Source organism: Balaenoptera ricei, chromosome 10, assembly GCF_028023285.1.
Source record: "Balaenoptera ricei isolate mBalRic1 chromosome 10, mBalRic1.hap2, whole genome shotgun sequence".
Classification (NCBI taxonomy): Eukaryota; Metazoa; Chordata; class Mammalia; order Artiodactyla; family Balaenopteridae; genus Balaenoptera; species Balaenoptera ricei.
Genome location: NC_082648.1, coordinates 84,614,779 through 84,638,645, shown reverse-complemented (window position 1 = coordinate 84,638,645; position 23,867 = coordinate 84,614,779). Strand labels below are relative to the sequence as shown.

The window sequence follows — 23,867 nt, the reverse complement described above, 5'->3', positions numbered from 1 at the left end:
TGGTAAAGCAGATGTAAGAAATCTACAGTTTTGTATTATTGAGCTTTAATTGCTGTGTGTAGAAATGATAGATCCATAGCCTTGAATGTGTATTAATAGAATGTATTTTAATAGTGTATCTTTCATAAGTGAAAGAGTCTTGGGTTCAAGCACTCCTTGCTTCTTAGAACACAGTGCTTTTTTGTCAGCATGTGGATTTATCATGATTTCAAATGATTTTCCTCCTTTGATTTTCCATAGCCCTTGAGGAGAGAAAGCAATAAATGAAAAATGAGATGATTATCAATGAGATGATTGCTTTAATCTCTGTCATTGAGAAATGTTAATTCCTGTGTGGGATCAAAGTCTGATTTCTGGACTCTTCCCTAACCTATGAACATTTCTCATTCAGTTGTTCACTTCTTTATGAGCACCTAACAAGGCTGAAACTGGAGATAGCAGTACATATTTCCATGTTGCCCTTGCACCATAGTCTTCTTCAATATTTTAAATAATTATATTATTCATCAGTGTTTGTGTTCTTCCAGATTTTTCAAAACATTAAATTACAGATTTGTATTATTTACCTTATTTGGAAGCTAAAGTAACAAAAATCAATTATGGTATTACCTTACTTGTCTCCATGAGTAGAGAAGTAAATGACTACAAAAGAGTTTTCTTATAATTAATGTTTCTGTTAGAATAACACAAGGATGGGAAGGCTTTGCAGGCTATTTAGGCTGTCTTCCTTATTCTTAAGACTTAATTTTTCTTAATCTTGGTTATTTATGTTATTTATTTATTCATCTTTTTGTTAGTTGGTTAATCCAATCATTTAATATAAATTTAAAAATTTTGAGAATCTACTTTGTGCCAGGATTGGGCTGTATTGAAACACACAAAGAAGCACTATTTGGAGCACTTGCTCTCTGGGAAGACAGAATTTAGAAGTAGCTAGCAATAAAAATATCGAGTATCAATATAGGATCTGAAAATCTAGTGTGTTGTGAGATACTGAATTATCTGTATAGAATATTACTGTTATTTTTAGATTCAGAGAAGAAAGAAAGCCATATAGGCAGTAGTACTCATGAAGTGCTTCAGAGACTAAGTAAAATTTATGATTGGTTGTGAAAGAAAAGGAGAATATCTATAGGCCTAGAAGAGCCCCCTGATCCTCAGAAGAGATGATGACAGCATAAGCAAAAAGACAGAGGCAGGAATGTGACATTCAGGATGGGGGCTACCGAATACATCAGCCTAACAGATGGTTCGTTTTGAATGGTATCCTTGGGGAGGCATTGAAAGCCTTAAGAAGTAGAACAATTACTATAAAATTCATATTTTTATTCAACAAATATTTATTGGATGATAACTGTTGTACTCTAATAGTACTACAATCTGGGGCTATAGCACTTACTTTTTAGGAACGATATGAAGCTATAGATCTCAAACTGGACCACTCTATGGAGGTACTATAAAGGGCTTGCAATTTCATACAGGCACAAAGCTTGTCTGTAGATTACATAAATCATAGGTCTTACATATCCATATCCATTTTTATTATTTTCAAATGTGTGTAAGTTTTGCTGTGATTAATAAAATGGAAGTTTATTGTTGCTTTTTGCTCATGTATTTGTTTCAAACAACAGATTCTAAAAGTATAACTTACCTACTGGAGTTAGGCAGAGAATGCAGGATTCTTTCTCTTTGCTTCATATTTTCATCTGGAGAGACATTGATCAGTTTACCTGGGCTTCTCTCTCCTCCTACTCACTCCTCAAGGGAGTTAATTGATTTGTAAATTTGGAAGCAGGTACTGAGCATGTGTCACTAATTCTCTTCATGATCTTCTCATCTTCAGAGAGTATGTGAAGTTAAGTTTAGCAGTAAGGAACCTACCTGTTCAGGTTTGGGAGACCTGAGGCTAGTTTGTCTAATTCTGAGATATAGTAGTAGAAAGCCTGTATTGCCTTGTACCTAAGCCATCTTCTCTAGTATCTGCTCTGTCACTAACCTATGTTGACATTTTAATCCATTTGCCTGAGTCCTTTGTTTTTATCCACGGTTTGGCTAACTGCAGTCTCTGAGCCAAATCTGACCCATGCAGGCCAAATCTGGCCAGCCTCTTCTGTTTACGTATTATGTGTGTCTCTTTATTGCTACAGCAGCAGCCTTGAGTAGTTGCAACAGAGATCATACGGCCTGAAAAGCCTAAATTGTTTACTCTCTGTCCCTTTGCAGAAAAGATTTGTCAACCCCTAGACTCTTATCTACAATTTGGGCAGGGAATAAGGAAGTCATTTATTGTACTCCCTAAATTTCTAAATTAATTCTAATATTATCACATAAGGGTTTGTAAAATTTTTTACTTTGAAAAACATGTTTTATCATTCAAAGTGGCAGAAGCCCTTTGTGTAAAAATGGAATGGACTCAGAGATGGGAGATTGAAGGCCTATTCAAGTAACATAGGTATGAGTCGATGAAGTTTGAGTTAGTTTGGTGATTATGGAAACAGAAAAGTAATACTGGGTGTAGGAGTTATTATGAAGTGCAAATTTTATAAAAGTTGGTGACTCCTTCTTTATAGTAACAGTAAGCATGACAACAGGAGAAAGCAAAATGTCTCCGAGAGTTCGAACCTAGGTGACTGGGTGAATGTCCTGGGAGCAGTATATAATTTATTTTCTTATTCTGTCTGCCTTGTCTTTGGCCCTTTAAGTCACACATTCACTAATACCAGGAATAAAGACCCCAAGCCTAGTTACAGTAGTCACCCAGGACTCTTCACCGTTACCAGACCTACCAAAACTAAACATATGTCTATGCAACTTCAACATCAATCTACCAGTTTGTTCTTATAAATTTGGCGATGCCCTTTGTCTTCTCATTATTTAACTTAAGTCTCGGTTATTTTTCTAACAGGTTTAATAGGTTTATCTTCTGGCTCCCTATACCTAGTTGTGAATACTTATATGTATGTGTATGTATTTTTATGTTTGAATATTCAGTTTTTCAGTTCATTTATTTGTTCAGTATTTATCTATTTTTTAAAGTAATTTGTTTTCTGCCTCTTTCCGAGAAAGAATATGAGGCTTGGACTCCTCACATTGCAAAGAAATCCTTTCATATAAATAATCTTGGTTTCTTTCATTCTTTTTTTTTTTCTTTTCTTTTTTGACAATAATTAATACTTCCTAGACAATGTACTCCCTTAGTCTTTTAGCCTCAAGGTTGTTTCATAAGATTTTTCCTCTTTGTCATCTTGTTATTGGTGAACTACATTCTATTTATTTTGACTCCTTATGAAGATTATCTAGGTCTTTTATTGAGGATTTGTACTGAGCTGATCCCTATTTAGTTTGCATGGCATTTGACATATTTTCAGTTGCATTTGTGCAATTTATTAAAGAGCTTATTCTTGTGATTCCAACCATCTTGAGTTTCACCTGGGGTATGCAATTTCTACACAACAGTACCAGAAATAAAAATCAAAGTTAATTTATATTTGAAATGGTATCATCACCTTCCTCAGGTGGTATTTAGGCTCACGGAATTTTTTTCTGAAAATAACATGTATTATAGTTTCAAAAAAAAGATCAGGCAAAAACAAAACAGAATATGGTCACATTCCCCAGTGTTAACCAACAAGAGTTTCTAATCATTCCTTCCAGAAATATTCCATGCATATAGGTGTGTACACTTTCTTTTTATAGAAACGCGAACATACATTATATATTATTCTTTCCTTTGTTTATTTGTTTTAGCTCAACATACTAGTACCTATGCATTCGTCTCACTTTTTGAATGACAATAGTAATAATGGCTACATCTATTGAGCATTTAGGCACTTAGGCACTACATTAAGTACTTTATAAAATTCATTTCATTTCAAATGTGTTTCATTAATTTTATTATTTTATTCACAACCACCAACAACACTTTGAGGTAGATCCTATTAGTATTCTATCCTAATATTACAGATGAAGAAACTGAGACTTTGCTAAGGCAGCTGCTTTGCTAAAAGTGGTAGAGCTAGAATTCTGACTCCACTCTCTTTAATTACTATTCCAGTGTTTTTCAAGTATATTTCATCAACCATCTGCAACAATATGACCTGGGAAACTTGTAAAACAAGATCTCCAGGCTCATTGTCAGAGATTCTGATTTAGTAAAAATTGGGAGAGAGTCACAAGTCTGAGTTATTAACAAATGATCCAAAGTAGGTTTTATGTAGTCTAAAATCTGTGGACCTCTGCATTATATATACTACATTGCCTCTTTATATGAATGGTATTTATTTATTAAACAATCTCTTAATGATGAACCTAATTTCCAGTCCTTTAACATTATAAACAATGCTTCAGTACACATTCTTTACATGTACATTTTTATTTGTATTTGTGAATTTAATTGGAGGAAGGATTTCTGGAAGTAGAATTCCTGGGTAAAAGAGTATGTGCACTTAAAATTTTGAAACACTTTTGGGAATTTTATCAAGAACAGATAATCTTCTTTTCCTTGCTAGTCCCTAGTTAATTATTAATTTTCCAAGAGTAAAGATTTTAGAACACTAAAAGAGACTAATCAAATTTTTTTGAACCCAGTTCCTTTTTATAATCCTGTATTAGTTTACTAGGGATGCTATAACAAAGTACCTCAAAGCTGCATGGCTTAAACAACAGCAATATATTTTCTGACAGTTCTGGAGGCTAAGAGTCTGAAATTGAGGTGTCGGTAGCGCCAGTTTCTTCTAAGGAGAATGTGTTCCATGCCTTTCCCCTAGCTCTGGTGGTTTGTTGGCAACCTTTGGCATTCCTTGGCTTTGGCAGCATAACTTCAGTCTTCACATGGTGTTCTCCCTGTGTACATGTCTGTCTCCAAATTTCCCCTCTTTATAGAGACATCAGTCATTGGATTAGGGGCTAACCCTAAATGACTTCATCTTAATTTAACTAATTATGTCTGCAACACCCTTATTTCCAAATAAGATTACATTCTGGAGGTTAAGACTTTGACATTTGACTTTTGGGGAGACACAGTTCCACCCATAGCATACTCAAAATAACATTCTTAGTACCTACACTGGTTTCTCAGCACTTACCTGGTGAGATTTCTATTGTGGTTTCAAATGTGTAATTGACATCTCCATCTTTGAAGTCACCTCATCTTTGATCAAGAGAGTCTTAACTAAGAATCGAGCTCCAGGGACACTGATTGGTAACACTTTCCAAAGGGGGACAATATCCTGACACCACTTACAACTCATATGATTGCCATTTGTAAAATCTGATTACAGCTTTTCTCATTCATGGCACTAAGAATCAGGCTTCCCTCCACATACTCCCCACCTCCATTTCATTATTTAACAGAAGCATTCAAAGTAGCATGTGTACATATTTTTTTAGAAAGCAAGAGTGATAATCATGCAATGCACGTAAATGGTGCCTTGCAATACCACGCTCTAGGAATAATGGCAGTTTATCAATCTCATCTGTTCCCAGGTGAAGGAAAGATTTTAACATGGCAGAAGTCCAAGAGTCAATGCTGTCTAAAGATCTGCTTTCTAAAGGTCTACTCTAACAATTGACAAATTAGCCTGAAAGAGATTTATATCAATTCACACTTCAAATAAAACTGTATAGAGTACCCATTTTCCCAAACCCTCAGCAACACTGTGTATTATCTACAGCAATTTGATCAGGAATGGTATATCATGTGTTACTTTAATTTACATATATCTAATTAGAAATGAGATCAAGCATCTTTTCATACAAGAAATTTTTAGCTACTTATCATGAACTGCTCCTATCCTTTGCCCACTTTTCTCCTTAGGTTGATGATCTCTTTAATCCCAATTTGTAATTCTCTTTATGTAATAAAGATATTAGCCCTTTGTCACATGTATCAGAGAATTTTCCCAAATCTGTCATGCTTCTTAATTTTTTTTTTTGTATTTTAGTGGCTTTATAGAAGTTTCATGTTTGTATGTACTCTAATTCACCAATCTTTTTCTCTACAGCTCTGATTATGAGTCTGGTTATAGCTCCTGGTCAAAGGCCATTCCTATTTTAAGATTATTTTACAGGTGTATTTACTTATTATTTAAATATTTATCTGTAATTTATTTTGGTTTAAGGAATGAAGTATTAATACAGTTTTATTACTTCTTTCCAAATGACTAGTCAGTTATCTCATTGGCAATTATTATATAATCCATTGTTTTCCTACTGATTTAAAATACCATCTTTATAATATAATAAATTTTCACAAACATTGGAACTTTATCTTTTTAGTTTCTCTCTTCTGTTTTATTGCCTTTCAGTTATTGCACCAGAACCATTTATAATTTATTTAAATATCTGATAAATGCTGATCTCCACCCCCTCCATTACTTTTCTCTTTTCAAATTGATACCTAGCTATTGTCAGACATTTATTTTTCCAAATGCACTTTAGGATCACTTGTCAAGATCCAAGATGGAGTGGGAGGGAAACTATTGCAATACTACTGCATTAAATTTAAGACTAAGTGAAAGTGAAAGAATCACTATCTTTAAAATATTGAGTCATATTATAATATAACAAGGTGTATTTTTCCATTGGGGTCCAATTTTAATGTTCCTCTCTCAACCCTTAATAATTTCTGTTGCCTCCCTATGTGTGTTGCTTTCTGCTAGTATTATTGTATTAGTTTCCTATTGTTGCAGTAACCAATAACCACAAACTTAGCAGCTTAAAAAACCCATAACTTTATTATTTTACAATTCTGGAAGTCCAGAATGCATCCCACTGGGCTAAGTCCAAGGTGTTGATAGGGCTTCATTCCTTTCTGGAGACTCTAGGGGGAGAATCTGTTTTCTTGCCTTTTCTATCTTCTATGAGCTGTGTTCATTCCTTGGCTCATGGCTGCCTTACACCTTCAAAGCCAGCAATGGTCAGTCAAGTCTCTTACATTGCATCAGTCTGACACTGACTCTCCTTCCCTCTTTCATTTATAATGACCATTGTGATACTGGGCCACCTGAATAATCCAGGATGATCTCCCCATCTCAAGATCCTTAATACATCTGCAAAGCCCCTTTTGCCATGTGACATGATATATTCACAGGTTTTGGGGATTAGGACATGGACATCTTTGAGAGGCTATTATTCTGCCTATCATTGTTATCAATTCTCCTTTCCCTAGGGTGGTCTTGTTGTCACTCATTTTTCTCTCCCACTCAAAATCTCTTATTATTTTTCTTAATATTCCATATTTATGTTGTAGTCGTCCTAATTTTAATGTCATTGTAAGTCTGCAGGGCATACTTTTCTTGATACTGCAGGACATGGCAGAGCAGCAAGACCACTTCCAAAAGTTTTCACCTACTGTGAATCATTTAGAATTGTGAGTCATCTCTAACTTTGAAAGAGCCATAAGCCTACACTCCCTTGCATTAGTATTACTTTTCCCATTATCAGAAAAAGAATTCAGGAAGCAGTGAAAATATGCAGGTAGCTTGTATCATAGTACTAACATAATAATTCTATTCCCATTGTCTTTTTTACCTAACATCTTCAAACTCATCTAAGTCAAACCACCATCTTCTATTCTTAGGAGTTGCTTTGTATTGATCAGACTAGGCTTGAAGGCTTTCAGTGGCAGAGAACCTGCTACTTGCTAAGCAGCCCATTTCATACTGGGAAGCTCTGGTAGTCAGCTTTGTTACCATCTATCTGCACTCTTTCTAGCAATTCTAGTCATTCTTCTATTTTTCAAATACTTGTGATACGTGTTTTCCTGCACCTTTTCTTCTTCAATCTTTCCCCACATGACATGGGTTTGATACTCAGCACTTTCCTTACACATGTGCAAAGAAGATAGTCCATTTCATCTTTGCAGCTCCTCAAATGTAGGCCCCAGTACCAAGCTAAGTGTACCAGGTGTGGTTTGCTGCAGTGCTGGTTAAGCTGCTTCAGTTTCCCCTATGTGGTTAAGAAATAGCTGTATTAATAGGTAGGTTCACAGAGATGTCATGTCAAAGTAGTCTAGAAAAGCCTCTAGGTCACCTTATTTCTAATTTAAAAAGCTACATCATTGGTACTATTGAGAAACAACTGTGCCCATACCTGGGTCCCTGATTGTTGCTAAGGTTTTTCATAAGTCAAAGGCCAAGTATCCTTCGGCCCCTTTGATGAATACAATCTTGCACCACTTTCCAAAGGATGGTCAATATCATACAGTTAGCCTGTCTTTTACAAAATTCCTAAACCAGATTATTCCCAATTCTAATCACAGAGGAAGGGGGGGGGCTGTCATGTTCCCTGGTTTAAATATCATTCTTATATTAAATCAGCCAATGTCACATTATGTCTAACTGGTGCATTACACTCTGACTCATACTGTCAGCTGTAACTCCTGTTTCTTTTTTCATGGTATTGCTAATCTATATACCCACATACTGAATTTTTAAAAGTCATTTCTGTACTGAACCATAGGACCTCATATTTAATCACTAATAAACTTTGACTTGTTAGACTGAGCCCACTCCTGATGATTTTAAACTTTTATAGGAATACAGTGCAAACAACAAGTGAAAGCATATTATGTAGACTTTTTATTACTAAAGTTTATTTTTCTTGAGGGGCATAATATTAATTTATTCAGTGCTCTCAGTATGCATCTTTTTTTAAGAAGCACTATTTGGTCCACACATTGCACAACTAACTATAACAGGTAGGATAAAAGTGACTAAGTAAGCATCAAAGCTAAACACTCTCTCAGGGGCTATGAAGTTAGGCAGTATGAAGTTAGGGACCTGTTTAGGATTTGGGGACAAGCCATTAGTCCCTCAGAAAAGAGTTAGCAAAGACCAAGGCAGAGAACACAGTCTTAGGCATGCTACAATTATAAAAATTCAAGCACAGAAACAAGTCTGGGATTCAGGAACCAGGCATTCAAATAAAGATAGAGGCCAGATATCAAGAAAAAAGCAAAAGCTGCTAACCAAATTGGAGCCAAATTTTGCTAGACTAGGTACAATGGAGCCTTGAAAAGTGAATCACAAACTGTTGGACCTCAATTCTTTTAATCTCTCTGGTCCATTGCCAGGATTTACCATCAAGAGTATTTTGGCAATTAATCTGTGTATCAAAATCCACATTTCCCACAGTAAGGAAGAGGGCTTGCAAAGGCTAAGAGGTTGGCAGGGTTAGATACTACCTAGCAATGGGCAGAGTTGCCTCTTTCCCTTAGTTATGGCAATAAAGATCTTGTCATAGTCCTTTTGTCTGGGATACAATAGTATGAACACTAGATTTGCTGAGATAAGACCCAGGTTGTAGCCCCAAAACTTTCATTAACCAGATGTTGGTTAATATTGGACACCTAATAATTCCAAGCCTTAGTTTCTGAATGGGGATAATAGTAATATTAGGAGGATTGTTATGAGAGCTAAATGCGAATCATCTGGCTAAATGAAACACTATTTACTTTGCAGACTGTAAAACACTTCATAAGTATAAGTTGCTATTCTTATTACAGTGATTTGAATCTGTGATAGTTTTTGAATGACATTATTTCAGATTTCATTAATTCAACAAATGTTTATTAAGTGCATACTATGTGAAAAAGATGTTTGTAGTCTTTGCCTCTATGGTTCTTTAATTCTAGATGAGGAATCAGGCCTTAAAATACTGACTGAAATGTTAGCTATTTTATATATTTATTTTTTAGCATATATTCGTCGAGTCCTACTATGAACATGGCACTTTGCTAGGTACTAGACAAGCAGGTCTTTAGTTTTTTGTTTCTTGTTTTTTTTAAATGATCATAGAATATATCATTTTACTTAAAAAATCAACAGGTTAGTGTAAACCATTATTGATGTTTCGGTCTAAGTTTCTTTTTTTATTTTTTTTAAACATCTTTATTGGAGTATAATTGCTTTACAATGGTGTGTTAGTTTCTGCTTTATAACAAAGTGAATCAGTTATACATATACATATGTTCCCATATCTCTTCCCTCTTCCGTCTCCCTCCCTCCCACCCTCCCTATCCCACCCCTCTAAGTGGTCACAAAGCACCCAGCTGATCTCCCTGTGCTATGCGGCTGCTTTCCACTCGCTATTTTACATTTGGTGTGTATCTATGTCCATGCCACTCTCTCACTTCATCCCAGCTTACCCTTCCCCCTCCCCGTGTCCTCAAGTCCATTCTCTATGTCTGCATCTTTATTCCTGTCCTGCACCTAGGTTCATCAGAACCTTTTTTTCCCTTAGATTCCATATATATGTGTTAGCATATGGTATTTGTTTTTCTCTTTCTGACTTACTTCACTCTGTATGACAGAATCTAGGGCCATCCACCTCACTACAAATACCTCCATTTCATTTCTTTTTATGGCTGAGTAATATTCCATTGTATATATGTGCCACATCTTCTTTATCCATTCATCCGATGATGGACACTTAGGTTGCTTCCATGTCCTGGCTATTGTAAATAGAGCTGCAATGAACATTTTGGTACATGACTCTTTTTGAATTATGGTTTTCTCAGGGTATATTCTCAGTAGTGGGATTGCTGGGTCATATGGTAGTTCTATTTTTAGTTTTTTAAGGAACCTCCATACTGTTCTCCATAGTGGCTGTATCAATTTACATTCCCACCAACAGTGCAAGAGGGTTCCCTTTTCTCCACACCCTCTCCAGCATTTATTGTTTCTAGATTTTTTGATGATGGCCATTCTAACCAGTGTGAGATGATATCTCATGGTAGTTTTGATTTGCATTTCTCTAATGATTAATGATGTTGAGCATTCTTTCATGTGCTTGTTGGCAATCTGTATATCTTCTTTGGAGGAATGTCTATTTAGGTCTTCTGCCCATTTTTGGATTGGGTTGTTTGTTTTTTGTTATTGAGCTGCATGAGCCGCTTGTAAATTTTGGAGATTAATCCTTTGTCAGTTGCTTCATTTGCAAATATTTTCTCCCATTCTGAGGGTTGTCTTTTGGTCTTGTTTATGGTTTCCTTTGCTGTGCAAAAGCTTTTAAGTTTCATTAGGTCCCATTTGTTTATTTGTGTTTTTATTCCCATTTCTCTAGGAGGTGGGTCAAAAAGGATCTTGCTGTGATTTATGTCATAGAGTGTTGTGCCTATGTTTTCCTCTAAGAATTTGATAGTGTCTGGCCTTACACTTAGGTCTTTAATCCATTTTGAGTTTATTTTTGTGTATGGTGTCAGGGAGTGTTCTAATTTCATACTTTTACATGTACCTGTCCAGTTTTCCCAGCATCACTTATTGAAGAGGCTATCTTTTCTCCACTGTATATGCTTGCCTCCTTTATCAAAGATAAGGTGACCATATGTGCATGGGTTTATCTCTGGGCTTTCTATCCTGTTCCATTGATCTATGTTTCTATTTTTGTGCCAGTACCAAACTGTCTTGATTACTGTAGCTTTGTAATATAGTCTGAAGTCAGGGAGCCTGATTCCTCCAGCTCCATTTTTCGTTCTCAAGATTGCTTTGGCTATTCGGGGTCTTTTGTGTTTCCATACAAATTGTGAAATTTTTTGTTCTAGTTCTGTAAAAAATGCCAGTGGTAGTTTGATAGGGATTGCATTGAATCTGTAGATTGCTTTGTGTAGTAGAGTCATTTTCACAATGTTGATTCTTCCAATCCAAGAACATGGTATATCTCTCCATCTATTTGTATCATCTTTAATTTCTTTCATCAGTGTCTTATAATTTTCTGCATACAGGTCTTTTGTCTCCTTAGGGAGGTTTATTCCTAGATACTTTATTCTTTTTGTTGCAATGGTAAACGGGAGTGTTTTCTTAATTTCACTTTCAGATTTTTCATCATTAGTGTATAGGAATGCAAGAGATTTCTGTGCATTAATTTTGTATCCTGCTACTTTACCAAATTCATTGATTAGCTCTAGTAGTTTTCTGGTAGTATCTTTAGGATTCTCTATGTATATTATCAGGTCATCTGCAAACAGTGACAGCTTTACTTCTTCTTTTCCGATTTGGATTCCTTTTATTTCTTTTTCTTCTCTGATTGCTATGGCTAACACTTCCAAAACTATGTTGAATAATAGTGGTGAGCGTGGGCAACCTAGTCTTGTTCCTGATCTTAGTGGAAATGGTTTCAGTTTTTCACCATTGAGGACAATGTTGGCTGTGGGTTTGTCATATATGGCCTCTATTATGTTGAGGAAAGTTCCCTCTTTGCCTACTTTCTGCAAGGCTTTTATCATAAATGGGTGCTGAGTTTTGTCGAAAGCTTTCTCTGCATCTATTGAGATGATCATATGGTTTTTCTCCTTCAATTTGTTAATATGATGTATCACGTTGATTGATTTACATATATTGAAGAACCCTTGCATTCCTGGAATAAACCCCACTTGATCATGGTGTATGATCCTTTTAATGTGCTGTTGGATTCTGTTTGCTAGTATTTTGTTGAGGATTTTTGCATCTATGTTCCTCAGTGATATTGGCCTGTAGTTTTCTTTCTTTGTGACATCTTTGTCTGGTTTTGGCATCAGGGTGATGGTGGCCTCGTAGAATGAGTTGGGGAGTGTTCCTCCCTTTGCAATATTTTGGAAGAGTTTGAGAAGGATAGGTGTTAGCTCTTCTCTAAATGTTTGATAGAATTTGCCTGTGAAGCCATCTGGTCCTGGGCTTTTGTTTGTTGGAAGATTTTTAATCACAGTTTCAATTTCAGTGCTTGTGATTGGTCTGTTCATATTTTCTATTTCTTCCTGGTTCAGTCTCGGCAGGTTGTCCATTTCTAAGAATCTGTCCATTTCTTCCAGGTTGTCCATTTTATTGGCATAGAGTTGCTTGTAATAATCTCTCATGATCGTTTGTATTTCTGCAGTGTCAGTGGTTACTTCTCCTTTTTCATTTCTAATTCTATTGATTTGAGTCTTCTCCCTTTTTCCTTGATGAGTCTGGCTAATGGTTTATCAATTTTGTTTATCTTCTCAAAGAACCAGCTTTTAGTTTTATTGATCTTTGCTATTATCTCATTCATTTCTTTTTCATTTATTTCTGATCTGATCTTTTTGATTTCTTTCCTTCTGCTAGCTTTGGGGTTTTTTTGTTCTTCTTTCTCTAATTGCTTTAGGTGCAAGGTTAGGTTGTTTATTCGAGATGTTTCTTGTTTCTTTATGTAGGCTTGTATTGCTATAAAGTTCCCTCTTAGAACTGCTTTTGCTGCATCCCATAGGTTTTGGGTCGTCGTGTCTCCATTGTCATTTGTTTCTAGGTATTTTTTGATTTCCCCTTTGATTTCCTCAGTGATCACTTCGTTACTAAGTAGTGTATTGTGTAGCCTCCATGTGTTTGTACTTTTTACAGATCTTTTCCTGTAATTGATATCTAGTCTCATAGCGTTGTGGTCGGAAAAGATACTTGATACGATTTCAATTTTCTTAAATTTACCAAGGCTTGATTTGTGACCCAAGATATGATCTATCCTGGAGAATGTTCCATGAGCACTTGAGAAAAATGTGTATTCTGTTGTTTCTGGGTGGAATGTCCTATAAATATCAATTAAGTCCATCTTGTTTAATGTATCATTTAAAGCTTGTGTTTCCTTATTGATTTTCATTTTGGATGATCTGTCCATTGGTGAAAGTGGGGTGTTAAAGTCCCCTACTATGATTGTGTTACTGTCAATTTCCCCTTTTATGGTTGTTAGTATTTGCCTTATGTATTGAGGTGCTCCTATGTTGGGTGCATAAATATTTACAATTGTTATACCTTCCTCTTGGATAGATCCCTTGATCATTATATAGTGTCCTTCTTTGTCTCTTGTAATAGTCTTTATTTTAAAGTCTATTTTGTCTGATATGAGAATTGCTACTCCAGCTTTCTTTTGATTTCCATTTGCATGGAATATGTTTTTCCATCCCCTCACTTTCAGTCTGTATGTGTCTCTAGGTCTGAAGTGGGTCTCTTGTAGACAGCATACATATGGGTCTTGTTTTTGTATCCATTCAGCCAGTCTGTGTCTTTTGGTGGGAGCATTTAATCCATTTACATTTAAGGTAGTTATCGATATGTATGTTCCTATTCCCATTTTCTTAAATGTTTTGGGTTTGTTATTGTAGGTGTTTTCCTTCTCTTGTGTTTCTTGCCCAGAGAAGTTCCTTTAGCATTTGTTGTAAAGCTGGTTTGGTGGTGCTGAACTCTCTCAGCTTTTGCTTGTCTGTAAAGTTTTAAATTTCTCCATCAAATCTGAATGAGATCCTTGCTGGGTAGAGTAATCTTGGTTGTAGGTTTTTCTCTTTCATCACTTTAAGTATATTCTGCCACTCCCTTCTGGCTTGCAGAGTTTCTGCTGAAAGATCAGCTGTTAGCCTTATGGGGATTCCCTTGTGTGTTATTTGTTGTTTTTCCCTTGTTGCTTTTAGTATGTTTTCTTTATATTTAATTTTTGATTGTTTGATTAATATGTATCTTGGCATGTTTCTCCTTGGATTTATCCTGTATGGGACTCTCTGTGCTTCCTGGACTTGATTAACTATTTCCTTTCCCATATTAGGGAAGTTTTCAACTATAATCTCTTCAAATATTTTCTCAGTCCCTCTCTTTTTCTCTTCTTCTTCTGGGACCCCTATAATTCGAATGTTGGTGCGTTTAATGTTGTCCCAGAGGTCTCTGAGACTGTCCTCAGTTCTTTTCACTCTTTTTTCTTTATTCTGCTCTGCAGTAGTTATTTCCACTATTTTATCTTCCAGGTCACTTATCCGTTCTTCTGCCTCAGTTATTCTGCTATTGATCCCATCTAGAGTATTTTTAATTTCGTTTATTGTGGTTTTTCATCGTTGCTTGGTTCCTCTTTAGTTCTTCTACGTCCTTGTTAAATGTTTCTTGCATTTTGTCTATTCTAATTCCAAGATTTTGGATCATCTTTACTATCATTATTCTGAATTCTTTTTCAGGTAGACTGCCTATTTCCTCTTCATTTGTTAGGTCTGGTGTGTTTTGACCCTGCTCCTTCATCTGCTGTGTGTTTTTCTGTCTTCTCATTTTGCTTATCTTACTGTGTTTGGGTTCTCCTTTTCACAGGCTGCAGTTTCGTAGTTCCCGTTGTTTTTGGTTTCTGTCCCCAGTGGCTACGGTTGGTTCAGTGGGTTGTGTAGGCTTCCTGGTGGAGGGGACTAGTGCCTGTGTTCTGGTGGCTGAGGCTGGATCTTGTCTTTCTGGTGGGCCTGTCCACGTCTGGTGGTGTGTTTTGGGGTGTCTGTGGTCTTATTATGATTTTAGGCAGCCTCTCTGCTAATGGATGGGGCTGTGTTCCTGTCTTGCTCGTTGTTTGGCATAGGGTGTCCAGCACTGTAGCTTGCTGGTCGTTGAGTGAAGCTGGGTCTTGACATTGATGGAGATCTCTGAGAGATTTTCGCCATTTGGTATTACGTGGAGCTGGGAGGTCTCTTGTGGACCAGTGTCCTGAAGTTGGCTCTCCCACCTCAGAGGCACAGCCCTGATGCCTGGCTGGAGCACCAAGAGCCTTTCATCCACCTGGCTCAGAATACAAGGGAGAAAAAATAGAAAGAAAGAAAGAAAGAGGATAAAATAAAATAAAATAAAATGAAGCTATTGTAGTAAACAATAAGAATAAAAATTATTAAGAAGAAATTTATTAAGAAAAAAATTTTTTTAATAAATTTTTTAATTTTTTAAAATAAAAAATATGAAAAAACATATTAAGAAAAAATTTTTTTTTAATTTTTAAAAATAGAAAATAAGGAAATAATTATTAAGAAAACATTTATTAAGAAAAAATTTTTTTAAGCGGAAAAAAAACAAAAACAAAAACGGACGGACCGAACCCTAGGACAAATGGTGAAAGCAAAGCTATACAGACAAAATCTCACCCAGAAGCATACACATATACACTCACAAAAAAAGGAAAAGGGGAAAAATTAATATATCCTGCTCCCAAAGTCCACCTCCTGAATTTGGGATGATTCGTTATCTATTCAGGTATTCAACAGATGCAGGTATATCAAGTTGTTTGTGGAGCTTTAATCCGCTGCTTCTGAGGCTGCTGGGAGAAATTTCCCTTTCTCTTCTTTGTTCGCACAGCTCCCGGGGTTCAGCTTTGGATTTGGACCCGCCTCTGCGTGTAGGTCGCCTGAGGGCATCTGTTCTTCGCTCACACAGAAAGGGGTTAAAGGAGCAGCTGCTTCGGGGGCTCTGGCTCACTCAGGCGGGGGGAGGGAGCGGTACGGAGGAGGCGGGGCGAGCCTGCGGCAGAGGCCAGCGTGACGTTGCAGCAGCCTGAGGCGCACCGTGCGTTCTCCCGGCGAAGTGGTCCCCGGATTACGGGAGCCTGGCCGTGGCAGGCTGCACAGGCTCCCGGGAGGGGCGGTGTGGAGAGTGACCTGTGCTCGCACACAGGCTTCTTGGTGGCGGCAGCAGCAGCCTTAGCGTCTCATGCCCGTCCCTGGGGTCTGCGCTGATAGCCGCGGCTCGCGCCTGTCTTTGGAGCTCGTTTAGGCGGCGCTCTGAATCCCGTCTCCTTGCACACCGCGAAACAAAGAGGCAAGAAAGTCTCTTGCCTCTTCGGCAGCTGACTGTTTCCCCGACTCCCTCCCGGCCAGCTGTGGTGCGCTAACCCCTTCAGGCTGTGTTCGCGCAGCCAACCCCAGTCCTCTCCCTGCGATCCGACCGAAGCCCGAGCCTCAGCTCCCAGCCCCGCCAGCCCCGGCGGGTGAGCAGACAAGCCTCTCGGGCTGGTGAGTGCTCGTCAGCACCGCTCCTCTGTGTGGGAATCTCTCCGCTTTGCCCTCCGCACCCCTGTGGCTGCGCTCTCCTCTGTGCCTCCGAAGCTCCCCCCTCCGCCACCCGCAGTCTCCGCCCGCGAAGGGCCTTCCTAGTGTGTGGAAACCTTTCCTCCTTCACAGCTTCCTCCCACTGGCGCAGGTCCCGTCCCTATTCTTTTGTCTCTGTTATTTCTTTTTTCTTTTGCCCTACCCAAGTACGTGGGGGAGTTTCTTGCCTTTTGGGAGGTCTGACGTCTTCTGTCAGCGTTCAGTGGGTGTTCTGTAGGAGCAGTTCCACGTGTAGATGTATTTCTAATGTATCTGTGGGAAGGAAGGTGATCTATGTGTCTTACTCTTCTGCCATCTTGCCCGGACCCCAGGTCTTTAGTTATTAACCCCATTTATTTTACAGATTAATGGGATTATGCTTAACCTTTAGTTTATTCTTCCAGATCTTGTTATTTTAATGAGTTTACTACCTGGATCATTAATGCATTTAATGAAATCATTCAGCATGGAAATTCTGAGATATTATGAAAGACCATGTTAAATGTTTAAAAAAATCAGTAGGTACTGTGACTAGAACGTTTTATGATTCTCTCATCAAATAAAGTTATAGTGAAAGGAAATGAATTTATTTTGACCTGACTTAGTAACCTCATGCTCGTGTTTGAAAGTGAATTAACTGGGAGAGGAGCAAGACTAGAGGCAAGGAGACCAGTTTGGAAGTTGTTCTAGCGGTTCAAGTGAGATACAGTGGTGACCCGGACCAGGGTTGTAGTGGTGGTAGAGAGAAATGAATGTGTTTGAGATACCTAAGTCAGTGTTGAATATGGGACTTGGGGAATGAGTGGGCATGTTGAGGAAGAGTGAGAATGAAGAATAATCCCCAGGTGGTTTGAGTGACTGGTGTATGGAAGTACTGTTTACTGACAGGAAACAAAGGGGAGATAATGATTTAAGGAGAAATTGACCAAAATGTTTAAAGATGTTTTTTGAAAAATAAACATGAGGATAATCATCAGTGCTTTGATAAGGATGAATATGAGGAGAGACATAGCCTACCAGATAGTAAAATTAATTTTAAGGCTTCAATAATCAAAGCAGTATGATTGTGGTATTAGAATAGACTGACATATGGAACAATTAGAAAATCCAAAAACAGATTCAGTTATATGTAAGCATATGGTGTATAACTATTGTTACAGGAATTCCATTTCAAAAGAACTAGTTAAGCATGTAAACAAAGATATATGCACAAGAGTGTTCCCTTAAAAGAAAAACATTAAAATTTCAGTATGATAAGATTGACTAAATAAATTATGACTGTGCATGTACTGGGACTTAAATTCATCATGTAGACATATATTTGTCATTGAAACTTGTTCAGAATACATGACTAGAGGTAAATACCAAATCAGAAAACATTACATATAATATCTTTATTTATACATAATATCTTTATGTAAGACTTACAGAAAATCTCTTGAACTTTTATCCTTCTTGGGGTGGGAAAACACAATGCCCTCCTTAAGATTTCTATAGAATCTACTAAGCATCCAATCTCAATTCTCATGACCACCTCTTGCTATAAATTCCTATTTGTGTAGAACTTTTGATTCCATTCATTTTTCACATCTTGTGTCTATTCTTGATTCTCTGTCCCATGACTACTGGAATAGGTAATGTACCCTGGTTACTTGTATGAAGGTACTTTGTACAGGAATATCCATAGCAACATTTTTCTTAATAACAAGACATCTGGGAAATGTTTAAAAGTCCGTTGTTGGGAGAATGTGTAAATGAATTTGTGGTATACCTATATGGTGGACTCCTGCATCACACTGAAAATAAATGAAATTCAGAAGCATAATATTGATTGAAAAAGTCACAGAAGAGCAAGAGCATTTTATATTATATATATGAAATTCAAAAGCATACAGTACAAAACCATTTATTCTTTATTGATACTTACATACATAGATAAATTTTAACAGCAATCCAGGGAATTATAAACACAACGTTCAGAACAAGATTTAGCCCTGGTTGCCAAGGGAAGGGGTGGGAATGGAAAGGGGAGCATGGGATGGGAGGGGCAGATCTCAGTGGTAATGATCAATCTCCTAAACATGGACACACGTGGATATATTTTATTATTTTATAATCTCATATATCCTCTTTCAAGGGATACATGTCAGGTATTTCGTTGAATGCCCTGCTTTTTTGGTAATATGAAATATTTGGTTACAAAGGTACGGCTTTGCTATCTTTGTTTTACTATCTCCTTCCCTTGGGGCCCTCACTTTCCATAAGGAAGCCATGTGCGTACTACAGACTTCTACGCCAATGAAAAATGGTGGCACTCCCTTAGGAAGCAGAAGAGAGTGTACTTCATTATTGTTTAAAATAGTTGGTCTTTACTTTGCACACACCCATATGTCTACACACACGGAAGCCATCTGGGAGAATATACACCAAAATGTTACTGTTAGTTATCTGAGCATGCTGGGCTTTCATGTGATAATTTTTTTCTCTTTCTTTATAGTTTCTAATATTTCTCTAACAAATATATATACTTAATATACTAACTCACCCTGTGTGGTTAAATTTCAAAGTAGTTTTCAAGGCCTTTAAGATCCTCATAATTCTTTATAAACACAGTAAAAGTCCAACTTAATCAAATCCATGAAGAATGGGTTGTTCTGATTAATTTTAGGATGAACTAGGGTTTAAGCTGGAGACTCTTTTTTCATAGGCTCATTACAATCTTACTGTAATCTCATTTTTTTCACTTTTGATATGCAAAGCAGTAAACAATAATTTTAAAAAAACAGAAGAGTAAGGTAATTTACATCTTTAAAAGGCATTATCCTTTTCCTAACTGGTATTCAGATTTGCTTGAAAGGACATTAGAGACTGTTCAGTTGATCAAAATACTTATTGAGGACCCATTATGTGGCAGGAGTTATATTAGATTCTGGGGATAGAGTGGTGAACAAGAGAAGTTCCAGCTTTCATGGAGTTTACAGTCACCTGGTGTGTTTTATACATAATTTTATCAATAGATAGTTCTGTGTAAACATTTCCACTTAATGAGGAGTTCTGTTGCTTTCTAGTGCTATTTTTTAGCTAATTATTATATCAGTGCATTTTTTTAATATTTATCTTTGCCTGTTATTTTATTTTATTTTATTTTTAAATTTATTTATTTACTTTTGGCTGCATTGGGTCTTCGTTGCTGCGTGTGGGCTTTCTCTAGTTGCAGCGAGCAGGGGCTGCTCTTTGTTGCGGTGCACAGGCTTCTCATTGCGGTGGCTTCTCTTGTTGCGGAGCACAGGCTCTAGGCGCGCAGGCTTCAGTAGTTGTGGCATGTGGACTCTAGAGCACAGGCTCAGTAGTTGTGGCGCATGGGCTTAGTTACTCCGCGGCATGTGGGATCTTCCTGGACCAGGGCTCGAACCCGTGTCCCCTGCATTGGCAGATGGATTCTTAACAACTGCACCACCAGGGAAGCCCTATCAGTGCATTTTTATTTTAGAAGATAAGCAATATTGTTAATTCACAGAAAATTATTTTTTGTGTTGGCCCAAATTTGCCCTCCTTGACTAATAAACATTGCTCTTTGTTCTACCTTTAAGAACTTTAGAATAAATCTACCACAACAACTTATCCCCTTCCCCACTTTGTGGGATAGCTCTTGAGGGACAGACTTGCAAATATGTTGAGAAAACTATTATGCAGCTGTAAGGCTTCTCTGGGATAGAACACTGCAGTTCCTTTCATCATTTCTTCTGTGACATGGTTTTTAAATCACATACCATCCTGATTGCTTTCCTCTGGATGCTTTCAACTTTGTCACCCTTTGTTGTTAAAAATAAATTACTCCCAATTTCCTGCTTTCAATAGAGTAGAGTGAACATAATTGACTCTGATGTGTGAGGGTCTGGTATAGTCTGAAAGCAATTACACTGACCTTGAATACTTATTCTACTATACTGTAAGTATCATTATAGAAAAAAATAGGAGCTTGTACTAAATCTTTACCAACCCTTGGATATATCTTAGAATATTTTTTGAAAGTGAGTTAATTTTTCTGCTTATTTGTCTTTTTCTTTTGATAGTGAAGTATGGTTTATAAAGATAACAAATATCAAAATTAAAACATGATTAATTGTGAAATTCATCATGCAGATAATCTGTTTTTCTTCTCTAGTAAACTGTGAACTTTCTGAGGGCAAGGATTATGTCTTACTCGTTTTTTTAAATCTCCAGCAGTTAGCACAGTCCTAGATGTATATGATAGATGCCCAATAAATATTTGCTGACCATTAATGCCTTGTATAAGAAATAAAGATCTTGTAAAATGAAACAAATTCCAGTTTTTAGAATATATTGAAGAATCAGTAATATAGAATTGGACCTTAATTTTATCCTAACCTGAAAAGAGTGACCTTAGTATATTAGTTAGCAGTATTCACCAAGGAAGTGTGTTGGGTGGGAACGCATTTACTTCTAAGTGACTGAAAACCCAATTAGCAATGACTCAAACAATAAGAACTTTAATATTTGCTTAAGAAGCCTGAAGAAACTGGTCCTGGGGCTATTTGAGCAGCTCAGTGATACCATCTAGGTCCCAGGCTTTTTTACCCTTCTGTTGCCATTCTTGGCCTGTTAGCTTTTTGAGGTAAGAGGCTTACTGCCTATGGTTACAACATGCCTGCCCCCTCCAGACATCAAGGCTGCACGCAGAGAGAAAACCAAGGAAGGCCAAGGCTCTTAAAAAGCCTCTTTACATGTCTTTTCTCTGAAGAAAAATATTTTTCCAGAAGCCTCCCAGCAAATTTCCCCTTATATCTAACTGGCCAAAACCTGAGTCATATCTCTAGGAAGCAAGCAAAGGAGTAAAGTTGTGGGAATGACTGTGGATTAGTTAAACAACAGTTTATGCCACAAGTAGAAAATACACATATATTACAAAAAGATCTCATGACAGGAGATCAGGACCTCCCCTGATAACGTCAGGGGAACCAAATTATAAAGACCCTTCTAAAAATATCACTGATAATATTGGAGTTACACTGTTGCATAACTTATTCAAACAGATGAATCATCACCTGTCAATCACTTTTAGAAGAACTGACGAACCTTATTATTTTTCCTAGTTTTTATAAATTAAACAGGCTGTGTCTTTATCACAAAGCTATTTTTATTTTTTCTCCTTCCTTTCAGGAGTCCTATCCAAAGAAGAGGAATTACACTATGGAAATTGTACCATCTGCTTCTCTGGATACATTTCCTTCAGAAAATGAGAACTTTCTATGTGATCTCATGGACACAGCAGTTACAAAGAAACCTTGCTCCTTAGAAATTGCAAGGGCCCCTTCTCCAAGAACTGGTAATATTTCTTACTGACATTTGGACCAATTCAATTTATATGCCTGCGTATGTGAAGATGTGTTATTAATATTTAGATTTCCCACAATATTTAAAAAATGAAAGTGCCCCAATATAGTCACAATGATTTTTACTTTTATTTTTTTGCATTTTGAAGTGAGTCCAGGTAAGTTAGAGCATTTTTGATGTGAAGTCTCTTAACTTCTTGGCAAGACCCTCATGGAGATGGTTCTGTCATGGTGAAGACAATGAAACCTTTTAATAGTGAAAAACCTTCTAGGTCAGATACAAAACTTTGGGTCCTTTAGAGTTCATAGCAAATTTGGTAGCAAGAGTCTTTCAATATGCTTTCCTGCATCTTATCTGCTTACAGGTTATCAAAGCATACTCAGCTACTTTGTGTATTTTATCTCTTTGGTGGTATTTTCAGATCCATTGTTTTATTTTTTGCATTATAAACTGGTGAGCAAGGCAAACAAATATTATGCCTATTTTACTGATAAGGAGATTGGAGCTAAGTGTCTTATTTAAGATCTATACATTGGGGGGCCTTTGCTTGAACATGAGTTTTTGACTACCATCATGTTTGCGTTCTGTTCCTTTGCCACTGCCTCTAAGAAAGAATGCACAGTTAACATGAAAGCTAATGAGGGAGGAAAGCTTCAAGTGGGTGGTCAGCATATTCAAAACTGCAAAGAAGTTGTAGGAGAAGTTCTGAGGAGAGGCTTTTTTTTTTTTTTTTGGTTTGATAATCCAATTGCTGCCTATCTTTGAATAGTGAGTTTAAGAAGTGATGTGATAAAACCAGGTTTCTGGAAGTTAACAGTGAGACACTCGGAAATGCAAAATAAGGAAATGGGAGTGGAGAATACAGGTTACCCTTTGAAGAGGATTAGAAGAAGAGATATGATGCTAAAATGAAAAGAAAGTGGTATGAAGGAGAAATGGATAGTTTATTTTAGGATAAGTAAGACTTGGTCAGGTTTACAAGTTGGAGGAATTTGCTAGTGGAGAGCAAGAGATTGAAGACAAAGAGTAAAAAGAGAGAATTGAATAGGTAGAAATTAAGACTGAGCTAGTCTAAGAAAACACAGACATTGCTTCTCTCAGAGAGAAGAGAAGATAGAGCATCATGAATACAAAGAAAATAGGTACTTCCATATGGGTTCAATTTCTGAGTACTGTAAAAGGTTATTGACTGAAAAGAAGAGCTAGATGTTGAGAAGGGTTAAAGTAAAATTCAGAAATACCATTTTAAGTAATAGGCTATGGTATTTTATAGAAGTGAACAAGTAGATTTTTGAGAAGCATTGAGGTCAGGGTGTTGTATGAATCATAAGCATGCAGAAAGAATATTTTAGGATGAGGTAAGAGCATAATCATGAAAATAGTTAAAGTTTATTGAGCATTTACTGTGTGCCAGATACTATTATAAGTGCTTTATATACATTATTTCACATAATTCTTACAATGCTGTAAGGTAATAATGCCATTATTCCCAATTTACAGTGAGGAAAGTGAGGCACCGAAATATTAGGTAACCTCCCAAGGTTACATGTTAACAGCGGATGGTTCTGGGACTTGAACTTGTGTTGTCCACTTGTACTCTTAAACACTATGTTAGTTATGCTGCTGCATTATATTAGGAGATAAAGTGGAATAGAAAGTGTGAACCAAGTACTGAAATCCTCAAGAAATGTGGAGGTATGCCTGGAAGTCCACATAT

The 23,867-nt window shown here is 36.9% G+C and overlaps 1 protein-coding gene across 5 annotated transcripts in view; it reads left to right on the top strand.

The window, feature by feature from the left end:
• Nucleotides 1-23,867, top strand: part of ANKS1B (ankyrin repeat and sterile alpha motif domain containing 1B) — a 1,156,005-nt gene that overhangs the window by 412,334 nt on the left and 719,804 nt on the right. For all 5 annotated transcript variants that reach the window (XM_059936736.1, XM_059936735.1, XM_059936734.1 and 2 more), the window contains exon 10: nucleotides 21,977-22,142. In XM_059936736.1, the coding sequence (XP_059792719.1) occupies nucleotides 21,977-22,142 (166 nt within the window). The remainder of the gene's footprint in view (nucleotides 1-21,976; nucleotides 22,143-23,867) is intronic.